General features: G+C 44.5%; 1 protein-coding gene across 1 annotated transcript in view; it reads right to left on the minus strand.

The window, feature by feature from the left end:
• Positions 1-407: 407 nt before the first annotated feature.
• Vps20 (vacuolar protein sorting 20) overlaps positions 408-18,418 on the minus strand; it is an 81,356-nt gene continuing 63,345 nt past the window's right edge. Inside the window, exon 7 of the mRNA XM_037431527.2 lies at positions 408-660. Within this exon, the coding sequence (XP_037287424.2) occupies positions 605-660 (56 nt within the window). The 3' untranslated portion in view covers positions 408-604. The remainder of the gene's footprint in view (positions 661-18,418) is intronic.

An 18,418-nucleotide genomic window follows, 5' to 3' on the forward strand; every position in this document is an offset into this window, starting at 1 on the left:
AACATTTTTTGGCGAATTTTTGTTTTCCTCGGTATTCATTTTCTTACCCATGAGGCCACACTGGAGAAATAAGCGCATGTGTTCTGGGAGCAATGCAGAAGAGGATGTAGAATATGTGTTATGGTGATCACCATTTCATTTCCCACAGCTTCTTTTCGGACCTTCGCATCCCTCGAGTCGAATCAATACGAGTTTATCGGCGTAAGGTTTGGGCTGGAGCAAAGCATTAATTAGGAGTAATGCCACACACCTCTTGAGTTATAGTAGTATGATTATGAAGATGCCCTTAATAATACTCTGCCCCGTGACACTTGGAACAGTTATGTTATCAAGGCTAGGAAGCCACACTGTGTCGGCATGCCAGAACATTGACAGTAGAGCACGTGAACATACCACGACGACGTGAGTTCAGAGAGCCTTGGTGCTGCCGCAACAGCGCCCCTTTCACACCATCTTTATCTCAGCTGAAAGTGACGTTTCTTTTAAGAAATAAAACAGTATAACTACTATAAATACCCAGAACCTCCTGCTGTAAATATCAGACACTCTTATAGTACAGTACAGTGTTTCAAGAAAAAGGGTGCTGTGACAGCAGAAATACAGGTTAGGCTTCAACTAGTGTTTCTGTCTTCTGTTCCTTCCACACCTTTGTTGGTGGACCTGCAAAAGATGGAACAAGAACCAATGCCAATTTTTTTTTTACTCAGCTCACTGGATGTTTACAAACTTATTGAAAAGTGAACAAGTCAAGGTTTCACTCAGCTAGGCTTGTATTAGAGGGGTACTGACAGCTCTTTTCGAAGGCGAGTTTACTGTGCCATACAAATCTCCTGTATAGAGACACTGCTCTGAGCGAGCGTGACCCAAAGCAAATGCTGACAAGATGTTGTATTTTATTATTAACGTTAATTTTCTTGTGACAACCTACAGACATCGACACTAACTTGACGTCAGGCTACAGTGCTAATCCTGGTAACTTCATACAGCAGTCTAGCTAGTTGTGATCAACGTTACTAGAACCAAGTCAGTTTCGCAGCTCCGCGCGCGCCGGCACAAGCGGCTGGCGCATTAACTAATGGCGCTGCTGTTCCGTTTTGCTTCACGCGCCACGTCGCGCGTATAGCGACCGCGTGTTGCTGCTCAGACACGACAACATGTTTTCGGCACTCGCTTGCTTTTTTGCGCCATTGTTTAGTAGTAATCTGTCGTCTCTTACAAAAGAGCTTTAAGATGTGACAAGTGACGCCAATGAACAATGCCTTCTTGTTTTGCGCGGGGCTGCAAAAGCGGCTAGAGAAATGACACCGATCACCATTTCTTAGAACCAGCCCGGGATCCCGATGAGTTTAAAAAGTGGGAACAGATGCTGCGTTGCAAGGATAGGCGGCTCACTCACAAGTCCAAGGTATGTGAGCGACATATTGAGGTTGACGATATTGTCAAATATTATAAGCACGTTATAAATGAAAATTAAGTACTTCTACCTCATGGAAAATGGGCGCTAGCGCCAGGCGCATTGCCTCGCCTTTTTCCGGGTCTGCCAGAGCGCATCTCGAAGCCAAAAGTGACAACAAGGACAAGGAGGTCGCCAAAAAAACGGGCAGGGATGACATGCCTCATGGCAGAAGATGACAGAGGGCCGTCATCGAGTCGGTCGAGTGATTCTTGTGACGACGCATCTCCGAGTATCTAAGACGGCACGTCAGCTGCACCGTTCGCGCTCAATGAAGCGATGAACGTCTCATTGCCTTCTGCGCATTGGCGGCAAGAATTAATCGATGACGCCATGTCAGGGATGACGTGCGGTGTTTTTTACTACAGAAATCTTGTAGTAGGAGAACTGCTAGTACAAAAAACTGTTATTGTAGAACGAGATGGCAGCTGCACAATTAACGGCTACAACAAAGTGCACAAGCAGCTGTTGCGAACTCTGACCACTGTTGACCATTTGGAAAGTGTATTAAAGGAGATAGACAGCCTGAACATCTGTGGAGGCATACCACCAGTCAAGAATGTGCCCACAATCATTACTGTTCATCACAAACACTGCACAGTGTTTACAAAGCAGCCCATTTGCTTTCATTGATTGATTTTTGGGGTTTAACGTCCCAAAACCACCATATGATTATGAGAGACGCCGTAGTGGAGGGCTCCGGAAATTTTGACCACCTGGGGTTCTTTAACGTGCACCCAAATCTGAGTACACGGGCCTACAACACTTCCGCCTCCATCGGAAATGCAGCCGCCGCAGCCGGGAATCGAACCCGCGACCTGCGGGTCAGTAGCCGAGTACCTTAGCCACTAGAGCCCATTTGCTTTCGCTGCCTGTGTCTACGGAGACAATTGCGAGCCAGAAAGCCTGCAAAGGCGGTGAAAACTAAAACACAAAAGGTTCGCAACCTCTCAAAGAGATTTGCCCGTGCGGCTGCCGCAAAAAGGAAGAAAAATGAGGAGATCCTGGCTCTTAAGCAAAAGCTTTCCACAGTTTCGAATGAGGAAATCGAAGATGCCCTTTTTGAGCTTCCTCCTTTGCAAAGGCTGTCATTCATGACATCACTGAAGCAGCTGAAAGTGAAAGCAGCCTGTGGCATGCGCTAAAGGCCGACTGGATTTTTAATTGCCTAATGCTGCGAATTGCAAGCCCACAAGCATATAAACTGTTAAGTGACATGAAGATGTTACCTCTTCCTTCGATGAGCCGCCTGACTCAAATACTAAGGTATACCATGCAAATACGGCTTTAATCCTATTTGTTTGGAGGCTATCGCCAAGCAGTTCGACAAGAAGACTGACAATCAAAGATTCGGCTCACTAATTCTCGATACAATTAAGTTGCGACAGGCCTACGACTTCAATAAGTCAAGCTATAAAATTGATGGCTTTGTTGACTATGACGGGCTGTTAAGGGGGGATGCTACACCTTCCAAAAACTCTTATTTTTGCGAGTACCTCAGTCAAATTTGGAGAGCCTATGTAGATTTTACTGCTGATTTCAAAAATCTAATTCTTTTTTTGCTGTGACAATTAGTTTTAAATATATAATGAACTGCGACTTTTCCAATTAAGGCCTAATTAGCTAATTAACTGTAACTTGGATATTGATGTGCAACCTATAGAACCAATTCGGTATGTTCACAGTGTGCAATAAAGTATAAATCATTGTTCTGGGCTATTTCGAAGCAAAGTTGTGGGATGTTGAATATGACATGAAAAATTTCCCCATCTACACTTGAAACAAGAGATCCATTTAGAGAATTTTCTCCAAAAATTATTACAATAAAACTTACTTTACGACACATCCCCTGCATTTATCTTCGAAACAAAAAAGAAATCGTAATGATAACCCAGATAGAACAAGAGATATTGCTCCGGCATAATGGGAAGCACATGAAAATTGTCGTTTTGAGAAATCGAGAAAAAACGTGGGCACACATTTTTATTGCAGAAGATGCAACAAGACAACCTCAAAACGCACCAGAAGCATAGTCTGAATGCATTCTGTGCTCATGCCTCCTCTTCACTAGCTTCCGGAGTTCCAATGAGGCTGTTCTTTTCTTGTTGGAGACAATGCTGCGACGGTGGTCTTTTTCTCTCGCTCTCCTGGCACCAGTACTTGTCGCATTCATGTCCATTTCACCTAAGATTGCCGTTGCAGAATTCAAATTGCCCGTGTTGAAGCGCAGCACTGCTTCTGCAACAGCTGCTTCAACAGCGAACAGGGACGCATGGTGCTCCTTGGGGGCCAAACTCCAGATTACCGAATGTAGGCTCTCGTTGGAGTTCTGCGTTTTGCCGCGTTCGCACCTCTGAAGCAGGGCTCTTTCCGAAAGCCGGGTATAAACCGGTAGTAATGCCTCTGCCACGTCTTTCGGTAGATTGTAGGCATGCCTGGGGTCGGGCTCACCCTTTGCTTTTGCGGCATTGTGCCGACACCATGAAGTTTCACCAGCTGGGCACAGACTGTGGTCCGAGCATTCATCAGTGGAGGTGACGTGGCGGTATGTGGCCATCACAGCCTTTTGCATCTCGCCCACATCACCTTCATGCGATTTCAGAGCCCGGCCATAATATGTGCTCAGCCTGGTGATCAGCTCACCTGTGAGCCTGCCTTTCCCACCAAGGCCTCTTTTCCCATCGCACTTTTGTTTCTGCACCAGGTTTCTCAATGCGGTGCCCATCCGTTTCTGTACATGATTAATACAGTCTTCCTTCTGCACGTCAATGTAACCATACACCTTGGCGTCTTGTATGGCGCAAAATGTCCTAGAGTCTCCATCAGACAGCATAGTTGTGTAGCGCAGGCCATGGCGTTCAAGCGACCTCTGAAATAGAATTAGAGCCGCCTCCACTTCCATTTGCCCCGCTTTGCTGTTCGTATTTTTTTGGCATTTGTGGTTAGCCTTCCATTCTTGACAGCCCTCACTACTAGGCTTTGGGCCCACCTCGCAGCCTAGGCAAAAGTTGGAAAGAACGACGTAGTCCAACACGTAGCCACTAAATAATTCGATAACTGTGCCCACGCCGATGTGGGAGGAATGGCCTCGCGTCTTCCACGTGCCGTCGTAGCTAACGGCAATATTGCCCCGGTGGCCGAAGCACAAGTCATCATAAATTGTTCTAACCTTTTCCGCACATTCGCTCATAGCGGACTCAGCCGCTCGCGTTGCAGCGGGTGCCAGCGTGTTCTTCAAATGCCGCTGAAACGTCTTGTGGTGCATACCGCGGTGTGAGATGCCCATTGTTGCGAAAATATCGTTCATTTTCGTTTGGCCGTTGCCGGTAGCCACCATCGCCCTCGAAGCGAGAAGATCTACTTCAAACGGATTGCACGTTTTCGTGCCGTTCGTGCGGGGCGAAGTCCATTCATTCGCGATCTCGCTGCACCTTTCACACTGCACTAGCACTTTCACGGCAAGTCCGTAGTCCCGATACCCTCTGACGATCGTAGCCGGTCCGTGGCAGGCTTTGCAACACAAGGCACCCATTATCGCGTTTAGGATATCTAGATGCATAAGCAGATAAGGAGCAGCGTGGTCCGAGTCCTGTGCGGTTGCCTCGCTACAACTCGCGGTGAAAAAGTCAATTTTCCGTGCAGTTGCTGGCGCCGATGAAAGCCGGTCGAGCGTCGCTTTCTCCCAGGCATGATTTTCTTCAACTTCGGCGTTTGTCACCACCTTGGCGTCGATTCGTAGTCGTCCGGAGTTCGCTTCACCGTCATCGTCGTCGGAGGCAACGCGCTCGGTCGCACCATCGCTGAACGGCCGCGGAGCGTCGACACATCGTTCGTCGGAGTCAACCAAGGGCTCTGATGACTTCGTAGACTTTCTCCCACGACCTTTGCGTTTCCTGCGACCAAATGCGTGCACGGTCCGATACTTTTTTGCGTTTCCAGGCATGGCGATACGATCAGAAGCTTCAGAGTGCTCTGCCGATTTCGAGGCGTCACAGCGGTAACCCTTTCAAAATGGCGTCGGGTCGCGTATGCAGGCGCAAGCCGCGAGCTTCCAGCCAACCGGAAAGCGCCATTTCAGTCACGTGCGCCGTTTAGCCAATGGCAGTGAGCGCGGCTCTTCGTCTTTGAGGCCCCGTTTTTCGAGCCGGGGAAACGCTCAATGTTGCTTACTGAATAAAAAAAACAGCTGAAAACGCGTTCTTTCAAACAAGACCAAAATGGCGCCGATCGAGCGCGTAGTTCCCGCGTATCGTAGAGCCGAAACCTGCGCTATTCGCCCTCAATTTAAAGGGCAGGACACCCGTTTTCGTTTTTTTAAAGTTGAATAACGATAAAAGTTGATGGTATTCGGCTATGAAATTTTGTAAATAGGTGCGCAATGATGTCGGGAACGCGAAAAGAAGGTCCGCGAAAACTCGATTTTTTGGCTGATTTTCGGTCCCGAAGTGCCGCGTCCCCCTTAAAGGAAGGGACAAATCAGCTTGCGGACCATGCCCTTGTCCTTATGTTTGTGCCGATGTTTGAGGGATGGGTTCAGCCAATTGCTACTTCTGCGACTAAAGGTGCTGCACCAGGCAAAATTTTGGCTCAACTTGTTTTGGAAGCACTGATCTAAGTTCACAAGCACGGCGCGACAGTTATTGCTGTCGTAAATGACGGAGCCGGGAATAACAGGTCAATGAGGCAGCAGCTTGGCATCAGTGGAAGCATAGAATCATCTTGTCACAAGATCCCACACCCGTGTCTGGCTGAAGAGAACTTTCTGCATTTTCTATGTGATGTTCCACACGCCTTCAAATGTGTCCGAAACCATCTGCCCAAGCACAAGTACGGTCAGGTAAGAACCTGTCACCGTTTACCTCATAAAATGCCATAAAATATGGTTTTGTGACATTGATCTGCATTATATATTTATTTTCAGGCTGGAGATAACCGCATTAACTTCAAACACTATCAAATTTTTTGAGACTGAAAAAAAAAACCACTTGAAGATCGTTCCCAAGCTAACTGCAGCACACGTTGAGCTATCAAACCTGCTGAAGATGTCTGTCTGACTTGCAGCAAAGGTGAGCTTCACTGTGTATGCGCCTAAATATTGTTACGTGGTCACGATGGAAAAAAGACGACGGTCGGGCTATTGAAAGCTCTTTATTGGGCGTAATGTGTTCGGGAACAGAAAGGCGAACGCCATTTTCTTTTTCTTCCCATTGAGAGTATAGATCCTCGCCCTGCCCATCTGAATGCTTTCTGCACCTAACGGCCCTCAAAATCGAAGGCATTGAAAGCTTCCTGTACCTCTGCTGGTTTTGGATTGCCTCTGTGATCGGCCCACCCATCACGAAGGTAATGCAAAGCGACCATGGCATGTGATGACATTATCGTGTGACATCGCGTTGTACGACGCGATGGCGATTTATTACTGACGTCATGGTTACGTCACATCTGTGACGTCATGGTGACGTCTCATGGTGACGTCATTACGTGATTATGATTCTTTACATCACTCATCTTGAGGCAACCAATGTGGGATGCCGGTGCTGACGGTCAATTTTCTTGTTTTGTGAGTCATTTAAGGCTTTAGTTTTAAAAGTCAAAGTACAAGTTGTGCACTGATAGCGGCAACCACAGCTGTCTGCCGGCGGTAACCTAGTCAGTGGTAAGGCTGACCAGATTATCGCATTCATAAATGCGATGTCGCACTTACAGATGCGGCACAGAAAATTCTAACTTTATCGTTAATGGCCGCATTAGTTGCACAATGTACTGTACTGTTCACATAGCGCGTTCAAGCTTATAAGAAAAATGTAAAATATTCCAAAATGTTCAAAATTCTTGGTTAGCATTCGCGAGAGAGTGTTTACAAGAGTAACAGGTGCGGTTACATAAAAATACAAAAAGGAACTAGCGTGGCAACATGTACAAATATTTATATTGTATTTTTTCAGCTGATTACGCTCAGCGCTCTGACATTACCTTCGCCCTTATTTTTCAACGCAGCTCTTCAGCCGCAGTACTGCGATTGGCCTAAAGATGTACAGGAAAGAAGGAGTGGAAGGACAAGAAGACTCTGCGGGGACGGAGGCGTTCACAAGGACATTTAACGACGTCTTTGATGCACTCAACGCCAAGCATCCTGCTGAAGGCATACGAAAGGGTCTCCGAAAATACAGGTGGGCTCTTGCCCCAAGTTTTCAAATAGAATTAAGAGCCGTTATTTTTTTTACAGTAGTTCAGCTCTGCGATTTCAATTTTGTTATGCAGATAATCCAAGGATTCCTGGAACTGCTGAACTCGACGGAGAAAAACCACCGTGAACGAAACATGCTCCTCTTTGCATCACGGCAAACTACTGAATCTCTCCGTGTTACGCTCATGTCGGTTCTCGATATTACCGATGGACTTCACAAAGCCTTCATTCCCTACATCTTGATGGCAAAGCTAAACCAGGATCCGCTTGAGGTATCGGGCACTGTTGTGATTATCTTCACATAAGTAACTAAGATATTGTGCATAAATATCAGCACGAATGCTTAATATTATAGTTACTATCCAACTGAACTGCTGCATAATTTTTATATAAACTTACTGATTTTCTCGCTAATGTCTTGAATAAAATAGGTTAAGTGCGCAAATTCTGACTATGGACATATTTAGCAAGCATTATTTTTAGAAATGAACGTGTGAAGAGTGAACTGATTTGATCTTAATATTATAGCAATCGCAATAATATTTTCACATATAATTTTTTGTTATAGCAATCACAATATTAACTATAGCGTATATAAGGGAGCTAGGAGCTGCTGAAAACGCTAGGAGCTGCAGTAAAAAGGGTGCTCATAGCTGTTTTAATCTCCTGCCCCTTTTTGTTTTTCAGAGATTCTTTGGTGTTCTTCGCTCGTTCCATGGTGATGATGATCATCCGACAATCGTTCAGTTAAGCCAGATTTACAGGCTTCTATCCCTGTTCACTCCCATGAAGAATGCTATCAAAGGAAACTGTTCCGGTGAAACTGACACTGTGCTCGTGTCTCTGCACGAAAGTCTTGGTGAAAAAGCAAAGGCAGCTGCCGAAATCAAACGTGCTGTTGGGGCAAAGCTCCACAAGAAGCTCTTTGGCATCGCTGCTTCCGAGGGTAACAGTGATGAACTAGATGAGCATTACTGCGGGAAGCCAGGTACACAAGAAATGGTTGTTTATTATCTTGCTGTTTATGCGCTCAAAAAGGTTACAAAGACTGTAGCCTGCAGGCAATGTCTCGGCATCCTCACGGCGGATGCTGAAACACACGAAAAGAAGGGAACCGACTTCTCTCAAGCTCGCCTAACAGAGATGAGGGAATTCAAGTCAGGCTGCCTTCATCGGCCATCGCTCCTGTTCTACACTTTCATAAAGAAAGTTGAACGCATCATTCGCCAAACACTTGACAGCCACCCTGTGTTTGGCGACTTGTTTTGGACAACATTGGAGCTATTACAGGAAGCTTCCTTGCCTGTCGTCGGCTGCGTGGTTCGCTTTCAGGAGGTCACAGCCGAAGTTATCAAGTTTTATGTTATCATAAGGCTGCATCTCTATTCAAGAAAGAACAATAGTGAAATGCTGGTATCCGAATGAGTGCAGTCGGCAAGAAAGAAGGCAAAACTGCTGTAAATCGTAAGCATTTCTTCGATAATCGTGCAATGCACAATAAGGAATGTGAGCCAAGCAGGGCATGCTGTTCTTTCACTCTTTAATCGTTTTTGTTTTTATTTCCGAATATACTCGAAAAAAAAAAACATATGGGAGTAATACAGTTGCGCATCAATAATCGGCATCTGACTTGCTTGTTTTCTTTTCTTGAAAGCTCTGTGCTAACCGCACGCCCTTCGTGACAAGGAAGTAGCCAGGAAGTAGCGAGTACGCGGCAATAACCCAGCGAATGTATGCGAGAGAGATGGCTGATAACTGTGCTAATTACTTTCATGATAGAACTTTACCGCGAGAAAGATGGATAATAACTATGCATTCCAGGAAAATCGCGACTTAGAGACAAATTTTTGAACAGTGTTTCCATGATAGCCAAGTGGCCCTTTAGTTGGGCCGTTTTACAGGCTGGTGAATACTGGGAATAACTTTAAAGATTCCCAGCCGATTAAAAAAGTTAACTGCGCTAAAGACGAGTCACCAGAATAGAAGTACACCGGACTATCGCAGACTAACAACTCGTCCTGTGTACAGAATAGAAGTACACCGGACTATCGCAGACTAACAACTCGTCCTGTGTACTTCTATTCGGGTGTCGCGTCTTTAGCGCAGTTTATTTTTCTAATCATGTCTTACCAACTACCGTCCAACACACGCTTATAGGGCCCAGCCAATTCCAACTGAAAACAGCGTTCCGAGGACGGCCGCTAAATAAATAAGTAAATAAATAAATACTTAAACAAATAAATAAATAAAAATAAGTTCGATTGGAAAAGGCTTCTGAATTTTAACGGTGATTAGAGAGCAATTGTTTTACAAAGTTTTGTTTTTGAAGCAGTTGAGTTTACTGCGCAAGTGTGAATGGCGAATCTCGGCTCTCACGACCAGCGAGAGCCGTGACCACAACGCGGATTATTCGCACTGCAGCAGACGACGCGCGGGGCTGGAAGAAAAATGGCACAGCAGCGCCACTAGTTATCGTGTCGGCCACCGCGGCCACTTCGGAGAGCGCGCGCCTGCGAGGAGCTGCGAAACTGAACTGGTTCTAGTAATGTTGGTTGTGATGATGTCAAGCACCAAAACACACAAATATATGAAAGCTTGCGCATTGCCTTCTTGATCATCTGCTCACGCCGTGCAGTCACTGTCATTCAGCGTACCTGCGAAGTGAGCTGGCAGAGAGGAATAGTGTATGCCCAAATGAGTACAAGATATATACTTATCAGAGGGCAAAAGAATAATTTGATTTCAAATTTGTCGTCATGGCACAAATATTTTTCTCTGTGAAGTTTTCTACCAGTGAAACAGAGGACAATGGGTGCAACTTCCACTTATTTTTCTCTAATCCTATGCTACCGCCTGGTGGCGCTGCTGACACCATGTTGTGACTTCAGGGTACAGTAGAAAACGAGACTAGCTTTTGAAAAAATGCTGTAATTATTTTTTCAGGGTGCACCCACGCTTACCGGTACATTTTTTAGGCTCTTGGCTTATTATTTGATGCAAAAACGATAAGTGAGAAATTTCATGTCAGTGTCCCTTCAACACATCAAAATGTTTTCCACACGCTGCATCATGCATCAAAACACTCAGCGAAACTTGCCCATCAGCCCAAATGAAAGCTTGGGTCTGGCACACACAATCTTGTTTACAGGCATATAATAGCAAAATATATAGAATTTTAGACAAACTACTCTGTCATGGACTAGAGGACAGTAAAAGCTCGATAATTAGACACCCATTTGGAAGACAATTTTTCAAAGGGGTTATTTGCTCCTAGCAAGCATATGTATACCAATGGAATATGCATATTCATAGCATCAAACTCTCGTTCATTTGGACAATTCACGAAGCAAGTTTAGCATGGATAATCGCAAGTGCGAAGAAGTGGAAATGACGTTCGCACACAACCAAACCACGGTGGTGCAGTCTGCATTGCCATCATCATGAGATGTATGGTAACGATAGTGAAGACATTTTGGCTTTGCATGTTGCGGGTTGACACGGCTAAGACAGGAAGGTCTTGGAGCCACGGCCCCATGGTGGTAAGATTAAACATAAAGGCTTTGCGAAATAGGCAAAATGACGTGGACTATTTTGCCTCAAAGACAAGAGCACTTGCATAAGAACCAAATGCCATGACATCGTTATATTTTGTTCTGCGATACAAAATTTTTCACAGAGACAAAACTAAGGGGCGTTTTCAACAGGTGGGGGCCATTCAAAATCAGTAAGGGCTCGCCCCTACACTTGAGAATGTTTCCTCCTTCTCCCCTGGTACCACACACGGGCTAACAGGCTGCTTTGACAAGCTATAGCGAAATTTATGTACAGCAAATCTCAAGGAACCTTTAAAAATCATTTGTTATTTTGAAAATACTAAATATCTGTGCAAGAGCGCTTGCATAAGAACCAAATGCCGTGACACCTTCATATTTTGTTCTGCGATACAAGATTTTTCACTGAGACAAAACTAAGGGGCGTTTTGAACAAGTGAGGGGCATTCAAAATCAGTAAGGGCTAGCCCCTACACTTGAGGATGTTCCCTCCTTCTCCCCTGGTACCACACACGGGCTAACAGGCTGCTTCGACAAGCTACAGCAAAATTTATGTACAACAAATCTCAAGGAACCTCTAAAAATCATTTGTTATTTTGAAGATATTAAAAATCTGTGCAAGAGCGCTTGCATAAGAACCAAATGCCGTGACATCTTTATATTTTGTTCTGCAATACAAGATTTTTCACTGAGACAAAACTAAGGGGCGTTTTCAACAAGTGGGGGCCATTCAAAATCAGTAAGGGCTCGCCCCTATACTTGAGGATGTTCCCTCCTTCTCCCCTGGTACCACACACGGGCTAACAGGGTGCTTCGACAAGCTACAGCGAAATTTATGTACAACAAATCTCAAGGAACCTCTAAAAATCATTTGTTATTTTGAAGATATTAAAGATCTATGCGCAAGTCATAAATGCAAACAAGTGACCTGTGCTGTTTATACATTCGCTACCCATTATTCTCTATAAGCAAGAAAAAACAAACAAGATATTGCGGAATCAGTGCAAGTTTATTGATAAAAGAGCACAATCTATCCCGATATGTGCAGCTGGACTGCTCAAAGAATAACTCTTAAGCGTGTGCATCCTTACTACGCACTGCAAAGCATTGGCATTAATGCCAATTCTTAATTTTTGTTTGCGAACGCTGTTCGTCTTTGTATTTGTCACTGTTTCCTTATCACGACAAATGGCATGAATCTCATCAGTCATCAACTACACTCACGTGCATGCTTCGTCGTTGCACTGTGCGTTCGAGCTTTTGTGAAGCATGTGCAGGTGATCATCAGTCACTTTATGCCACGGGTCACCCACTTCACAATTTTGGCCATCGTAGCGTTCCTTTCCTGCTGCTTCCGGAGCTCATCTTGAATGATCAGCCGCCAACGAAACGGCTATGAAACAGCCGTGTAATAAGCACGCAGGTAAAGCTGCCCGATGAAAGCAATGGAAACGGCTCTGTAGTAACGGCCTTAGGCGAAAAACAATTACCAGGCGATGATGATGGCAATAGGTCTATCCCACATTTGAATAGAGGGGGCAGAGAGAGAAATACGTGGGTGTTCTGATAATAGTGGCAGGTATGGAGCTTGGCATTTTTTACAGCCGTGAATAACTTTCTAAAATCGCTACTCGTTATATTGAAGCCTTAGGGAGATTTAAGGGGAATAAAATTTGGTATGTTATTCTGAAACATTTAGGATTCTGAAAGTCGTCGTAGCGAAATATTTTTGCATTATACCAAAGGACATTTGGAGGGTGATTTCCAGAAAAGTTTGTAATCTGAAAAAATTGTTACTTTGAGGTTCACTGTAACGACATTTAACTGTAGTCTTTTGTACTCTTTCAAATGCTTTGATTGCTTGGCCATCCGATCCTTAAGCCTGATGAGCTTTCTCAGACTTGTTTTTCTGGATGGAATCTGTTTCAGATCCAGGTTGGACACTAGTGGGAACTGCTTCACTGACGGCAGTTCCTTTGGCTATCAGTGAAACATGTTCGTTTTTAGGCAGAATGGATTTAGAGCATAACCCGTCATTGCGATGAGAGAAAATGCTTGTTATCCCACATGCAATGCACAGTGCTGCGCGATGAACGCCCGGAGGATGGCAGTCAGCAGCTCGGACCGAGGGGGAGTGCAGTTCGGGGGAGGGGCATGTCAACACGTGGGTGCCGACCTACCCTTTTGAGGGGAGGTGCTCGTCGGAAAAGTTTTTCTTTACATATTTGTGACAACTAAACAAAGCTGTCACTAATTATAGAATTCGAACTCCTCTATTCAAATGTACTTTTATTTTTTTAGCTTATTTGATAATTTTTTGCAGTTAAAACAATGAATTTTTGTACAAGCTCTGGGAACAATAGTGAGCATAAGAAAACACTAAAAAAATAATAAATGTTGCTCCTAAAGAATTGGAGAATTCAATAAAGCAAAGAAACATTGTGTAACATATATGTGCTGACCTGGAGAAAATGTCTGATACTGAGTTTCAGTTTTACCATACTCAAACAATAAGCTCTTAAAATTATCTAGCTGAATATGCTAACAGAAACCTCTGAAAGTGGAATGTACGAACAGCACAACCTAGAAGTAGTTACAGCGTAACTATGGAAGCGAAAAAACAAGGATAGAGAAGAGCGTTGTTTATTTGAATTCAGAGCATGTTAAACATTAGACATGCCAAGTTTCATTACAATCTGACTACATAAAGCACACAAATTTTAGTGCACAAACTCTAAAAATGCAAAAAAATGTAGAATTAAGAAAAACATGTTTGACAGTTCAAATATATGTTTATTAATATGCTGCTCAACCAATCAGCATAAAATACAAGGAATGTCAGCAAGGCTATCTGGAAAAAATCATAGTTTCTGAATGACCCAGCACCATATACAGGACCCTGATAGTCTCTGTGCGCTGCCTCTTTCCGGCGCGGGCTTTTTTTTTTTTTTTTTTTTTTGCAGCACTGTGGCAAAGGGCCATAGCTCTCGGGCTGATGCGCGAGGTTTTCGGCAGCGGCATGCACTTTATTCACAATGGCAGTGAAAGTCTTGTGATGTACTCATTTTGGAACACTAAGGACAAGCTGGTCGTGTCCGACACTGATCGCAAGCCAACAATTTTACGTTCCCGACAAAGCTTTCCCGTGCACTGCCGCTGGAACCTCTCCTTGCTTGCTTCGCATTACGCTTAACACGTGGCTTGACTTGGACATGGACAAAGCAACGGTTGCACTACATGCGTTGTTTTGACAATAAAGTTCCAAAAATGATGCCAGTTTTAAGCCTCTACTTGTCGATTCTCAAACAGAGAGCTCGCACCACCCGAAATCGGGGAAAACTGCACCGCTAACGAGGTTGCACATCGCACCGGTCTCACACATAAATGTGATTCTGCGTTAGTTTCAATGCTTGCTTTCGTCCTCAAACATCTTTATCTTTCGCTCTCAAGCACTGACAAAGTCATTGACACTATAAATGAAGCTCAAACAATCCAAATCGGGTGCGTCGCCGCTGCTGCGGCTAGGCCTAGCAGCAGATGAACCTCCCGTCGCGGGAGCTCACTGCTCGCGTACGGTGGGTCTTCCGTTGAGCTAGTATCTCGTCATAAACTTTCGTGGATGAAAGTCTCATTTCTTGCCGGCATCTATGGCAGGAAAAAAGTAACTCAGGAGATTGTATTCATCGATGGCGCGGCAAAACCAGGAAAACGAAGAAAGAGCGCTCGCGTCAGGCTGAGCTGCCGGATGCTTGCAATGAATGACAGGGCTCCGTTCTTACCACGTGAGTTCAAAGGCCCACTCGCCACGCTAGAATGCAGTGGGGAAACAAATTTTTGTTGTACTTTTTTAGTGAAAATGCCACTCTGCCGATGTGGGCTCTGGGAAGAAAGGGGTAGGCCTGCATGCCCGCAAAATTTCAAGAGCCGGCGATACTGCAAAGCGAAGTGCTGCATGCGCTAAAATCAAGTAATTTAGCACTTTTGCGAGCTTCTGCGAGTTGTATAATTGTATTTTTAAATAAGTTGTAGTTGATTCTCAGCTTTGATTAATTAATATTTAAGAGAAAATGCTACTCGAAGACAATTTTTTTTTAATATTCATCCTAGCACAGTGGAACTTGAGGTGTTTGTAAAACTTTTTATGCTAATTTCAAATATATAATTAGTTTTCTTGCAAGTTGCATACTTTTAGCTCTGCCATATGACAAAGTGAAAACCTTAACCCTTTTGCCCCCATCCCCATCTTTTTATCCCTAGACTTCCATAACTTTTGCTCATTCACAATTCATAATGTTTCAAATAAAGTGAAGAATGCAAGTAACTATCTAGGAAGTGGAGACAAAATATGTAATAGATGTGGAAAAGTCCAGATTTCTTCTACCCCTGAAAGGGTTTACATTGTGTTTTTTCATTAGAGAATGGGGACATTGAAATTTAAACTATATAATTGCATTTGTCATTCTTTGGAAGAAAATTGTGCAAAATTTCATGCAGATCAGAGCAACAGAAGTACTTGAAAAAGGAGGGGCACACTGAAAAAAAAAGAGCAAAATCTGTGTTTCAAAAAAACGAGTTTCAAAGTTGAATATCTATTTATGTAAGATGTCGTTAAGTGCAATAAAGTTTGCACATCAAACAGAACAATCCTTCTTGTGATGGCCTTTGCCGCTAAAACGCACCAGCATTATGAGTTCGTCCCTCGCGGCTCTTTCGAGCTGACTTTCAAAGCCATCTTGTTCATAGACAGGACCATGAAACGCTTGCCCAACTTCTTCAACGCTTGCCCAACTTCTTCTGCTCTATCTGGCAGAGCCTTGTGCCGAGTGCAAGCTAGGAAGAAGTTGGACAGACCTGCGAAACCTAAACTAAGTCCAGTTAAGTCCAGTGTCGAGGAACACAACAGTGCCGATGCCATTTTGCGGCCACGCTTGTGCCACATACCGCCGTACATATTGGCAATGTCGTCCCCGCTAAGTTTTCTCACAGTGAGCTCCTTCGACCTCGTAAGATTGGTGCTGACGTCATCGATTGCCGCATCACGAACTTTCCGGCTGATGGCTGCAAATGACTTTTGATGCATTGGCTTTTACAAGCCAACAACTGCCGCAAATCGAACCAGCTGCTCGTAGCCTATTCCTACAAAGCGCGCCGCCACAACACCTTTCATGTGCGAACAATCGCTTTTTTTCATTCATAACGGAGATCAATACACGAGAAAAGCATTGTTGAGCTGCGCTGCTCGACAAAACATGGATCCCACAAGTAGGCTTCACAGCACAAACCGGCGCGCAGCGGCCAATGGCAGTCCCCGATCCATACCACGAGATCCAAACCAGTCGCGGCGCTCGAAAATCACGCAAAAGCGTGCTTCTTTTTATTATTCCTTTTGCCGCATCAGAGCAGAAAACTGTCATTATTTGAAGAGTGAGGCTTGACCCTTCGCCTCATGCCATCGACAATGAGGAGCGGTGGCGCATTATCGGCGACAAGGTGCTTGAAGACTGCACACTTTGGGCCTTTTAACAGGCACCTTGTGCTGTTTAGACACAATTTTAAAGCATTTCCAGTTAAGTCTTGACATGTATTTTCTTTTTTTCTGAGAACAGTAGAGGTACCAATCTTATCAGAACAGGTGAAAATAAAAGATCGGTAATTATGAAGGAAACTCGCGTCTTCCGACCCGCATCTACCCTTAAGAAGAATGCTTGGAAGAATACAAAACACAAAATCAATTTTTATGAAAAAAATCACACTTTTTCTACCCGCATTTTCCCTTGAAGGGCATAGGCTCCTCTCCTCAGTTAATGGATTGACGGTGGGTCTGAAATCGCTCGTACAATGGTAGGGGGGCAACGGCAACGTGTCCTGCCAGGTAGTACTTACGGGGTGGTTGACTTTTAGCTTTTGCAACAGCTATTGGGACCTGGTGGGTATAGCTCATGGTGCAGATCAGGGTTCGTGGAAGTGGTGTGACAAAATGTTGCCATGACTGTTCTTTGCATGTTTCCCACTTGGGCATCTTCATTAGGGTGTGGCCATAATAATTAGATCTTGTGTGAGCCCACCTCTTCCACCAATAGGCCTCTTTTGTTTTTTTTGACAAAGGTGCACAGAGCTGTTCCCATCCTCTTCTTTACATGGTTGATACAGTCTTCTTTCCTCAAAGGCATAAAAACATAGTCCTGAAGCAAAGCCAGGAAGGCACAGCATTTCTTTTTAAGTGAGAGCATCGTGGCCACCTCAACTTCTATCCGGCCCAAGTTTGCCTCAAAGGCGAACTGTAGCTGTCATCCCCTCCTTTGGGGCCAACACTGTCAAGCACCAGTCCAGTGTAGAATTCAATCACTGCACCCACACTGATGTGTGATGCGTTGCCACGTGTCATCTAGGGGAAGTGCCGCCTTCGTGAACGACTACAATGGCGTCAAAAAATACATGTGCCACCGCATGGGCAGGCTGAAATGCCTCTTTGAGATGCCTTTGAAATGTTTTATGATGTATACTTCTATGCCCCATTCATCACTGACAACAGGCAGCAGGAAGTCAATAAGACGTGCAGGGCCTTTTGTGTACCTTAACTGGAATGGAGGGTAAAACCTTTATTTCATCAGAATGCAACTGCGGATGATTACGTGTTGAATGGCCATCAGCCCTTCTTGTTTTTTTCTGCTCCGTACGTTTTCACGAAAAGTTTTCCTCGCGTAACTCTCGCGTCTCCCAATTTTTCGTCAGTTTTCAGAAAAAAAATTGCGAGGATAATGCGAGTAAATGTGTACCTTAACTGGAATGGAGGGTAAAACCTTTATTTCATCAGAATGCAACTGCGGATGATTACGTGTTGAATGGCCATCAGCCCTTCTTGTTTTTTTCTGCTCCGTACGTTTTCACGAAAAGTTTTCCTCGCGTAACTCTCGCGTCTCCCAATTTTTCGTCAGTTTTCAGAAAAAAAATTGCGAGGATAATGCGAGTAAATACTGTCACAAGGTCGTGACATGGAGGAAGGGAGCAGACTGCAGGTCAAATAAACTGTTTATTTGGACCGAACTTGTGGCCACTTAAAAGGAAAGTCAGATTACAGCAAGACACTGGCACTGATAGCGGAGAACACAGCGTCGGCCGTCGATCAACTGATAAGTAGCGAAGCATGTCGGCATCTATACACTTGCCATCGAATATTCTAGCGTTGTCGCTAGCGGCAACATAGGTTTCAGAATAATCTGCATTGTT

This window comes from Rhipicephalus microplus, chromosome 7 (assembly GCF_043290135.1).
Source record: "Rhipicephalus microplus isolate Deutch F79 chromosome 7, USDA_Rmic, whole genome shotgun sequence".
NCBI classification, from domain to species: domain Eukaryota; kingdom Metazoa; phylum Arthropoda; class Arachnida; order Ixodida; family Ixodidae; genus Rhipicephalus; species Rhipicephalus microplus.